General features: G+C 40.0%; 1 protein-coding gene across 1 annotated transcript; it reads right to left on the bottom strand.

Moving 5' to 3' along the window:
- Nucleotides 1-2,293: 2,293 nt before the first annotated feature.
- On the bottom strand, nt 2,294-3,535 carry LOC132421442 (geranylgeranyl transferase type-2 subunit beta-like). The gene is given in 3 exon segments (XM_060006412.1): nt 2,294-2,934; nt 3,108-3,319; nt 3,322-3,535. Coding segments are annotated over 3 exon segments (1,008 nt in total). The 3' UTR covers nt 2,294-2,352.
- Nucleotides 3,536-12,059: the final 8,524 nt, after the last annotated feature.

Below are 12,059 nucleotides of genomic sequence, written 5' to 3'. Positions count from 1 at the left end.
CATATACTGACTGTGACTGCTGGGACACAAGGCAAATTTCTTTCCTTTTTTTTTTTTTTTTTTTTTCTTCTCTTTCCCTCATTGAGCCCAGTCTCTGTCACAGTTTGGGTTATTTAGAGAAGCAAAATAGCTGTGAAAGAAACCAAGGAGCTCATGTTACATAGTCTTGATAAAAGGATACAGATAATTTACACCAAAAAAGCTAAATAAACATGAAGTCAAATCTAATTTTTACACTCTACTCATATTGTATTTCAGTTCAGAGTCCCTCAATTTTACAAATCTGGACTAACAAGTACCTTTGCCATTACAATTCCTGACCCAATCCCAACTCCCCAATTTCCCACTGCCTTTGTTTTCTACTTCCATTTGTGAGTTGTAAAAATGTTTAGATTTTTAAATACTCTATGGGTTTTACCTTTAGAACTTTGAAAAGCAAAACAGTCTAAGGAGCTGACCCTGAAGGTAGAGCTGGTAAGTCTAAAAAGATGCCACCCCTACCTAAAAATACCTTCCCTAAATTGCACAAAATGTTCACTTCGTTTTTTTATACTGCCTGAAAGCCCAACATTCATCCATTCATTCAACAAATAATATTGAAAGTTTAACATATCCCAGGCCCTATGCAAGATACTCATTCCTTCACAGATTAAATTAATTTGGATTAATAAACCTCTTTTTTTAAATGCAAATATTGGATTTCCAGCACGGATAAACTATTTAAACTATTTCCAGCCATCTAAACATTAGTGTGAATTAATTCAATCATAACACTTTCTGCTATCTCCAGCTTAGATCAGTGAGTGGTGCTGATGTGAACTGTGTTACTGAAAAGGGGAGGTGAATTAGGAATGTAGAAAACTCTGAAAAGAAGGCTGGGCTTGGGATTTAGAAAACTATTAGTATACTGGGTAAATAGGTGCCTGAGCACAAGGAGACAGGACAAAGGTATCCAAAAAAAAAAAGGAGGTAAAAGTATACCAAAGCCAGGGTTTCCCTGGTGGCGCAGTGGTTGAGAGTCCGCCTGCCGATGCAGGAGACACGGGTTCGTGCCCCGGTCCGGAAAGATCCCACATGCCGCGGAGCGGCTAGGCCCTTGAGCCATGGATGCTGAGCCTGTGCATCTGGAGCCTGTTGCTCCGCAACGGGAGAGGCCACAACAGTGAGAGGCCTGCTTACCGCAAAAAAAAAAAAGTATACCAAAGCCAAACTGGCTAAACACTTTGTCCAACTCAGTCTAAGAGAGGAAAAAAACCCTCTTCTTCTTCTCCCAAAACCATATGTCACTCTGTTCTTAGCATTCAGATTACAGGCTAGTACTTTTAGGGACATAATTGAATTCCTTAGAGATAGCCTAGATACCTGATCATTGTTTAATTCGTTCATCAGACACTCATCTTGAACTACTTACCATGTTCTTTCTATGAGAAAATGCCTTCCCAATCCAAATAACACATATGTTGTATTCTGGAATCCACTTGATTTACTAGCTACAGAATTTTTGAAGAACAATTAAAAAGCTTCTCTTGTTCACCTCTTCACTCACTAGGCCTGTGAAGGTATCAAGATAAGATCTACATCAAGGGCATAAAGAACAATTAATTTATTTGTTACTTAGGGGCCTCTCTACAGATCACTAACCCTAAATTCATATGTACAAGTCAATAATGCCTATCAGTGAAGACTAATACATTCAAATGTCTACTTATTACTGTTTTGTGAACATTTATTTGAGTAACAGGACTTTAATTCGGAAGTTTCATCTTAGACACCAAGATACCCTAAGGGATGTATTCCAAAGAAACTGCCAGGCTATATGCAGAATTTAAAAAGGAATGTTTGAAAAGTAGTTACAAGACTCTTGAAAACCCTTTACTCCCACCAAGGAAGTAAAATGGTAATGTTGTGTTTTGGTTTTTCTTTTTCATCTTTTAATTCCTATAGGGTTCAACAATTCTTTATCAGTTAACATTCTCATTGACAAAGACCAATTTATATTAACTATAGTTATATATAACATATCAAGGGAGTACATGGGAAAATCAGAACACAAGACTTCATCAGCTAAATAGAGTTCAACTCAGTTTGCTGTTATGGAGACAAGATAGATACATTGAAGCATAAACAAAATATTACGCTCAGAATAACAGCATTCCAGAAGAAAACGGAAAGCTGAAGATACAATAAAGGTCTCTAATTTACAATATGTATAATTATATAATTTATTAAAATCAACACAATTCATGTATAAAATATTAACATGGCAGCCATTAAGGTTGTTAAGCACTTCAAATACTGAAATGTTAAAACAGTAAAACTACACTAAGCACCTTTTGCATCAAGGAATCTAATCTAGCTCACTAGTTCAGGCTGAACATTCACTCTCCGAAGTATTTCTTCAGGCATGCAAAACACAGGGCTAACAGGTTTAATCTGTTCTTCTCCCAAAGGTGACAATCCAGCAATTCCAAATAGAGTATGAAAAGGATCTACCATATCTCCTGGCCTGTCCGCAAATCCTCCCGTTTCTTCATCTTGACATGCTAAAATGAAACTGCACAGTTTCTCTCTGTCAATCCAATGAAGCCTTCCAATTATCTTTAGGGAAGCCAACACCCACCAAGAATAGCATAGATCTGGTAACTTCTCTGGCCTTCCATTGAGTCCACCTGATGGAAGCTGTCGTTCACAAAGCCACCAACCAAGTAAATCAGAATTTACTCGATGCAACTGACTAGTAATAGCCAGGAATCCTGTGCAACAATAGATCTGCCCAGCATGGGATTCAGAACCTGGCCTGCAACCAAATCCACCATCAAAGTTCATACATGATAAAACAAGTTCGATTGCCTTTTCCACATTAATAGCATCCAGCTTCCCCAATAGAGCCAAAGTTGCCACCGCACAAAAAGACAATCTTGCGTCGATTTCTCCCTATTATATAAAAGTAGATTTCCACATCCCATGAAGCAGCTGGTCTCTCCTGCCTGCACTGTATTCAGCCCTATCTTTTAGACTGGCCCCCTCTGTTCCAGTACTCCTGTATGCTGATATAACTAGCACAGTGCATGCTGGAACTTCCAGCAGACCATTAACTTCAGTTAGACCAGCTGCTTAGTGGGACCCCAAACCTCTCCAGCGAAAGAACCATCTTCTTTCTGTAGACTCTGAACATATTCCACAACTTTATTTACATCAATAACATTAATACTATCATAGAGAGTAAGAACCTGGACAGCACTAAGAGTGTACAAAAGATGAGGATCATGTCCAACACTAGCACTTATTCCACCACACTCGTGTTGACAAGACTTAATGTCAGAATTTCTTCTCTATTCATGCGATGTAGTTGTCCCATGAGATCCATTACAGTCAGACCCCAATAGATGCCACTCATTCTCAAATATGCAGACATACAGTATTTGTAATCATCTTTCTTTGAGCCATAGGATGCTATATAATCTGCATGCTTCTCCACTAATAGGGTGTCGGGTGCATCTGACTTGTTAATAACATTCTTCTGCGGTGTGCCCATGTCTGAGACTGAAAAGAGCTGGTAATGTTTTTGAAGACTGAAATAAGATTTATGAGGAGGGTCATTCTTTGGAGATAGGCATCAGTGTGCTGAGGGGGACTGGGGGTAGAAGATGCATTCCCTTTAGATTAAGCTTGAAGAGAAGGGCTAAAATGTGTGCTCTGGTATGTATCAGCAGGAGTTTAGGAGGCACAGTGGATAGTTATCCAATATATCCCTTAGGAATCTCAAGGAAAGAGGCTCTGCTGTCAATCTGAGGCGGCAAGTAGTGAAAGAGATCAATATGGGCTACACCAGTGTGGCTCCATTCTACCGTTTATGAGGGCAAGGACTCGTAACTGTGGTCCAGGTGAGCAAGAGCCAGCCTGGAGCCTGTGAAAATATGGCTGAAAAGGACTGTCTAGAGGGGCAAGGTAACCCCAACTGGGGTAGACTCATGAGGGGCTGATGAGTGCAGAAGAGAATGCATCATCTAGTCCCAAATTATCCACACTTTAGGAGGCATGGTGAGAGGCTCCCAGTGGGCTTCTCTGAAGAACCTAACAAAGAGCCCATGAGAGGAAGAACCAGATTGAAACCCCCAATGCCACCTTATGGCAGTGTCAGCCAAATAAGACCTTCTTGGCCTCTTTCTGACCTTTCCTTCCAGAACTTCAACTCTAGCAGCATCAAATATTACCATTAGTGAGGGAGAAGGAGGTAAGAAAGAAATCGAAGTGCTGGTCTGCAACAAGCCCTTGTGAGGACAAGGCGTCCTTCTAACCGTGAATAAAGTTTGAAGCTCTGATTATTACAGGGGGCCCTAGGGATTTCTAATTATTCAAGGAGACTGTGTTTGTGACTTAAAGTGGCTGCAGGGCTTTTTATTACCTAGGAGTGAATAGAAAATCTTTGGACTGCAAGACTTTTTATCCAGGGTCAGAGGACGAACTTCTCCCCACTGAATAAATTTTATTAGAATAGTGGGAGACAAAATAAAGTTGCTTTTGATTACATTCCATGAGTCTTGCTCACTGAACATATCAGTTATACTTACTTTTAAGACAGGGAGTTGCTTAAGGGAATACATGATGATTCTTCTCAATAAACAGACTCTAATTCAGAAATTTTCTAATGGTTCTTTCCTGCTAGACATTAACAGAGAAAAAAATCTGTTTGGTCATTAGCTTTAATTTAGATATAGCCTTAGAGTTACAAGGAACATCTTGAGGACAAGAAAATGGCTCTAGACTTTATTAAAACCACACTCCAATGAAACACTCTTGAAGCAGTGCCCTTTAGGAATGAATGCTGGACATATATAAACTGCAATTCTTTCAAAATTTGTCCAACTCCAGTTGCCCTTTTTCCCCAGCTAATCTGCATGATCTGACTCTTTCCCCCACCCACCAGTAGCCGCACATCCCCATGAGACAGGTTTAAAGCTAGCAGCCCTAGGAGCCTACTTTTTATTCTCTGATATTCACCTCCACCCGCTGTACCCTCAAAAGACTTATTAAACATATTTTTTAAACAACAAATATAGAGCAGGCTCTGGACAGTGATACTAGGATGACTGGAACCTGCCTTCCCAGAACTACCAATCTGGAAATGGAGCTATTCAACAAGTAAATCACTAACAAAGACCAAAGAAATACAAGATGGGAGCAGAAAAGCAGAGGTGATTAACTCCACTTGGAGAGGTGAGGGAAGCCATCCCAGAAGAGGTGACCATTTGATCTGAGTCTTGACAAGTGAGTAAGGGTTCATCAGACAAAGAGCAGGCAGGATAGCATTTTAAGTATTGCATGAATGTAAAAACAGTGAGAAACAGCATGGGATATCTGGGAATGGGAGAGCATTTAGAAAGTAATGAGCACAGGAGATAAGTAAGTTTGGGAGACGGCAGGAATCAGATGACATGACGTATATTGTTCATTTTCATGGGTGGATCCTCTACCCAGAAATGAAAAGGAACCACTGAAGAATGTTTAAGCTACTAAATGCCACATTGGAAGGCGGGAGAAAGTGAATGAAGGAAGTTATAACTACTTTCCATACATGGACAACACCCAAAGCTTTCTCTTGCTCTTCTTGAACTAAAAAATGTGCATATAATATCAAAGTATCTGGGTATTTCAGTGAAACTGCACAATAGCATCCATCTCAAGGCTAATTCAGAAAATATTCTTCCAGTTTTTGACGAAAATGTAAAGGAAGAAAATTTGGTTATTGTGCACCATATCTTTAGAAAGATAAATTCATAAAAGGTAAACACTGTTACTCTTTATAGTTCTCATGATTTTGAAACAAAGTACAGAATCAGAAACATAAAAATGCTGAAAACTTTCTGCATGTGATGACATCTGTTTTAAAATATTGAGGGAGTTATATCATGTACTTTTCTTTTTTATTGTGTCTCCCTTAGTCTTGTGTATCTCGCCATTCCTCCTGCACAATGGCACTGTGATTTGTACTTTACTAGCTATTTTGTGTATGTCAATTCTTACCAATAAAGTCAAGATTATATTCTATCCTGGGTTTACAAATGTATTATTTATTCCCACACCGTTTCCTCTAGAGGGCCAAAGAACATGGTTTCAAAGATGAAAGATAATATTTATAATTCTTTCATAAAACCCTTAAGAGATCACCAAAGAAAAACTTACAGACGTTTGAGTTTTATTTTCAAGTTTTCTAAAACTGTGAGTGACTTTAAGAATAAGAGTTAAATTAAGAAAAAAGTAAACTGGGCTTCCCTGGTGGTGCACTGGTTGAGAGTCCGCCTGTCGATGCAGGGGACATGGGTTCGTGCCCCGGTCCGGGAAGATCTCACATGCCGCGGAGCGGCTAGGCCTGTGAGCCATGGCCGCTGAGCCTGCGTGTCCGGAGCCTGTGCTCCGCAACGGGAGAGGCCACAACAGTGAGAGGCCCACGTACCGCAAAAAAAAAAAAAAAAAAAAAAAAAGGTAAACTGCTTTTACTACATATTTAGTATCATAAAATATTGATTTCTTTAAGCCCTAATATATAAGACACTTAAAGGATATTTTATTTTGTGGTTCTTGACATTCTCTTCAATGACAGTTTACTATTATTTATAATTATATTGACCACATAACATGTGAATGAATAAAAATAAAATAGTTTACCCTATTATTTTATTTATAGCCCACAGCTCTTTTATTATAGCTCATTCTCTCAGTATAGAACTTTGTTTCTACTCACAGACAGCGTTTTGCTATTTTAACACCTCTTGTAATCACAATGATTTCCTAAATCTCTTTTCTTCAAAAGATTACAGGCATCATGAGGCCAGAATTCATATCCATCCCATTCATCCCTTTATTTCCATACCTAGTTAAGTGCCTAATGCAAGATAGGTGCTCAATAACTATTTGTTGAATGAACAAATAGAAGAAAATTTTATTATTGCTTGTAGTAACACGCTGTTTCTTTGAAGCCTTTTCAGAATATCCATAGAAGTCATTACAACATGGAAAAACAAACAAAACAAAAACCCTCTAGATTCATAAAGAGCTGACATTTGAATCTAGAATGTGCTACTATCCACTGTACAAGCATAGGCAAGTTAAACTGAACATCAATTTCCTTCTCTGTAAAATGGGAATAGCAATATGAAGTTCACAGGATGGTTCTGAGGATTAAATTAGATATCCACATAAACTGGGTATTTTAGATCTCTAAAAATTCTAATCTAATCTATTTGTTCTTCTGCAGTGGCAAACAGGGAAACAGTTTAAAAGGGCAGAGATGTAAGGAAATGAAGGAAGGTGATAAACATTTCTGTTGAGAGGATAGCTTGATATTAGTCTGAAGCATGAAAATGAAAATTCAGAAGGAATGCCATCACTGGTAGGTCTTTTACCCACGCCAACAATTCTCTCTCTCTCTCTCTCAGCATCATCAATATTTTCCTTTCTGATCGATTACTTTCATCACTAGATAAACCTAATAACATTCTTTCCTCATAACCCCTTCTAGCTAACATTCCGTATCTCACTTCCCCTTTTCAACACAGCTTCTAGAAGGTATTTTCTTTATTGACGTGTCTCCTTTACCAAATATGATGGTCAATTTATTTCAGAGCTTACCTCAGCAACCCATTAGCAGCATTTGAAAAAGCTGATCTCCCTCTCCTTCTCCTCCCTTTTAAAAATATGTGATTCAAATATCAAAATCATTTGTTAAAAAAAATTATTTATTTATTTGGCTGCACTAAGTCTTCATTGAGGCATGCGGGATCTTTAGTTGCCATATGCAGGAATCTTTTAGTTGAGCCATGAGGGCTCTTAGTTGTGGCATGCAGGATCTAGTTCCCTGACCAGGGATCAAACCCGGGCCCCCTGCATTGGGAGTGAAGAGTCTTAACTGCTGGACCACCAGAGAAGTCTCTATCAAAATGATTTTTATTTAGTATATATTTACAACGCTCACTCCCATCCTCATTCCTATCCATATGCTTCCATATCTGCCCACCATATAGTAAACACTTTTACTATTTTCTTGTATACATTTCCAATGTTTATGCACATACAACGACTCTGGGTTTTATTACTTCCTCCCTTTACTATAGATAAGATAGTATGCGATATATACCTTTACTTAATATTGATAATATAACATGGACTCTTTTCATACTAGTTACATAGAGAACTTCCTCATTCTTTTCTAGAACTGCATAATATTCCATCATGGAGATGTACTGTAAGTACAGCCAGCCTATTATAGATGAATCTTTTGCTATAACATAAAATGTTTCCTTGAATATTCAGTATTCATACTTTATTATTCATACATAATTCCACATTACTCTGTTATATATATAGTTTAAGTTCCTGAAAATGGGAGTACTGGGTTGAAAGATACATGCATTTGTAATTTTTATAGATATTACTAAGTCACCATCCAATACAATTGATAAGAAATAATAGTTTTATTTTGCATTGCTCTTACTATGTCATTCCATCCTTACTGAAAAACATTCTTCACTAGGCTTTCGGAAGACAGTTCTCTCTTGGTTTTCCTCCTCGGTCATTGACTAATGATTCTCTCTCTCCTTTGCTGATTTCTATGGCCCGACCTCTAAATGTTGGCATTGCCTAGTGGCTCAGCCTTCCAAATCATTTTCCTCCCTAACCTGACTAATCTCTAGCTGAGCATTCAGGTTTATAGATTAGAAAATCATCTAAATATTGACCACTTTCAAGTTTAATAATCTAGCTAGGACCTTCCTCTTGAATTCTAGACTCATGCATCCAACAGTCTACTGCATACCTCAGAACAGTATAATACATATTTCAAATATAATATGTCCAAAATCAATTTCTGATTTTCCTTCCACACCTAAACTTTCCACATATCATGAAATGACAATGCCATTCTTTCAACTGCTTAGAAGAAAAACTATTGAGATCACCTTCAACTTCTTTCTGTCTCAAATATCCTACACACTATCTGTCATCAAATCCTTTTGGACATATTTTTTAAATAAATCCAGAATGCAACTATTTCTCTTCACTTCTTTGTATTACCTTACCTTAAGCTACTACCATTTCCAGCCTGGTTTTTATAGTAGCCTCTTGAACAGTCTTTCTCCTTCTACCACTGCCAACCTAGAATATATTCTCAGCATAGCAGCCAAAATGAGTCTATTAAACCTTAAATCCAGTTGTGTCTCCTCTCTGCTCAAATTCTTGCAATAATTCCCATCATACTCAGAGAAGCCAAATCCTTCCCATGGCCTACAAGGCTCTAAATCATGGGCAACACCCTCCACCATCCTCGTTCATCTCTGACTGTATCTCCCACTCCTTCTCACTTTGCTTCTGCCTCATTGGCCTTTTTTTTTCCTGCTCCACAAATGCAAGCTCAGGAGCTTTTAACTTGCTGTTTTCTCTGTCTTTAATACTCTCCTTCACTCCCAACTCCAGCCACACAGACGGTCAGGTCACTTGCTCCATTACTTTCTGCAGTTCTCTACCTAAATATTATCTTATCTGAGACTCTGAGATACCACTCTATAGAAATAGTTACTCTGGGGGGCGGGAGGGGCGGAGTCAAGATGGCAGTGTGGGAAGACTTGGAGTTCGTGTCTCCCCACAACTGGGGCGCCTGAAGGACACTGATGTGGGATCTTGACACCCTAGATGATGGGAGGAACCCACCAGCGAACTGGTAGGACGTGGGGGGACTGTGGGAGGAGGCCGGACAGGACCGGTGCCCCTGAGGGGTGGCTGGCGGGGAGGGGTTCCCACACCTGGAGGGACCACGGGGGGCTGGGATCCAGGTGGAGCACAACATATTCCCTGCCCAATCGGCCAGAGAAGTCTGCCCAGCTCTTGGGCCAGGTCCTACGCCCTCAGAGGTCCCCTCTGGGCCATGTGGGTCCTGGGGGCATAGGATGAAGGCTGGGGGAAGAACAGGAGAGGCAGGCAGGAGGGGTCCTCCAGGACCAGAGGAGTGGGAGAGGCACAGAGGGTGTCTGCCCCACCCACTCAAGCCCAGAAAGCCTGCTGGGTCCCCAGGTGGGGTCCCCCACCCTCTGAGACCAGAGGTGGGGGGCACGTGTGGGCCCACTCTGTTCCGTTGAGCCTAAGCCCCACCCCCACACCCCCAGGGCCTTTTCCAGCCCTGTGGGTCCTAAGCATAGGCCCCACCGACTGCCCAAACCTAGCCCCTGCTAGGCCCCGCCCTCCACAGCCAAGGACTTTTCCACATTTTTTTTCTCCTCTTTTTTACTATTGTGGATCTGTTTTACCTTCTGGTTATTGTTTCATCTATATTTTTATTTTTTTATTTTTCTAACATATCTGTTAATTTCCTACTCTAATTTTATTTTTTGCTTTGCTATTGTTATCCCTTTTTTTTTTTTTTGCCACTCCACACACCGGTTGGGGTCTTGGTTCACAAGCCAGGGGTAAGGCTGAAGCTCCTGTGGTGGGAGCTCTGAGTCCGAACCATTGGACTAACAGAGAATCTCAGACCCCAGGGAATACTCACCGGAGTGAGGTCTCCCAGAGGTCCTCATCTCAGCACCAAGACCCAGCTCATCTCAGGTCTCCCAGGTCCTCATCTCAGCACCAAGACCCAACAGCCTACAAACTCCAGTGATGAAAGTCTCAGGCCAAACAACCAGAAAGACAGGAACACAATCCCACTCATCAAAAAAAAAGAAAGCAAAAAGATATATCACAGATGAAGGAGCAACATAAAACCAATGAGACCAAATAAATGAAGAAGAAATATGCAATCTACCTGAAAAAGAATTCAGAGTAATGATAGTAAAGATGATCCAGAATCTCTAAAATAGAATGGAGGCACGGATTGAGAAAATACAAGAAATGTTTAACAAAGATCTAGAAGAACTAAAGAACAAACAAACAGAGATGAACAACACAATAACTGAAATGAAAAATACACTAGAAAGAATCAGTAACAGAATAACTGAGGCAGAAGAACGAATAAGTGAGCTGGAAGACAGAATGGTGGAAATACCTGCCGAGGAGCAAAATAAAGAAAAAGGAATGAAAAGAATTGAGAACAGTCTCTGAGACCTCTGGGACAATACTAAATGCACCAATATTTGGATTATAGGGGTCCCAGAAGAAGAAGAGAAAAAGAAAGGGTCTGAGAAAATATTTAAGAGATTATAGTCGAAAACTTCCCTAACATGGGAGAGGAAATAGTCACCCAAGTCCGGGAAGCACAAAGAGTCCCATACAGGAAAAACCCTAGGAGAAGCACACTAAGACCCATATTAATCAAACTAACAACAATTAAATTCAAAGAAAAAATGTTAAAAGCAGCAAAGGAAAAACAACAAATAACATACAAAGGAAACCCCATAAGGTTATCAGCTGACTTTTCAGCAGAAACTCTGCAGGCCAGAAGGGAGTGGCAGGATATACTTAAAGTGATGAAAGAAAAAAACTACAATGAAGATTACTCTACCCAGCAAGAATCTCATTCAGATTCGATGGAGAAATCAAAAGCTTTATAGACAAACAAAAGCTATGAGAATTCAGCACCATCCAACCAGCTTTACAACAAATGCTAAAGAAACTTCTCAGGGTGGGAAACACAAGAGAGGAAAAAGACCCACAAAAACAAACCCAAAACGATTAAGAAAATGGTAATAGGACCATATATAATCGATAATTACCTTAAATGTGGATGGACTAAACGCTCCAATCAAAAGACACAGACTGGCTGAATGGATACAAAAGCAAGACCCATATATATGCTGTCTACAAGAGACCCATTTCAGACCTAGGGACAAATACAGATTGAAAGTGAAGGGATGGAAAAAGATATTCCATGCGAGTGGAAATCAAAAGAAAGCTGGAGTAGCAATACTCATATCAGATAAAATAGACTTTAAAAGAAAGCCTGGGGGCTTCCCTGGTGGCACAGTGGTTGAGAATCTGCCTTCTAATCCAGGGGACACGGGTTCAAGCCCTGGTCTGGGAGGATCCCACATGCTGCGGAGCAACTAGGCCCATGAACCACAACGACTGAGCCT

The sequence above is a fragment of the Delphinus delphis genome, chromosome 1 (genome assembly GCF_949987515.2).
Source record: "Delphinus delphis chromosome 1, mDelDel1.2, whole genome shotgun sequence".
NCBI classification, from domain to species: Eukaryota; Metazoa; Chordata; class Mammalia; order Artiodactyla; family Delphinidae; genus Delphinus; species Delphinus delphis.
The sequence above is the reverse complement of the archived record's forward strand: the minus strand, read 5'-3'. Positions and strand labels throughout refer to the sequence as shown.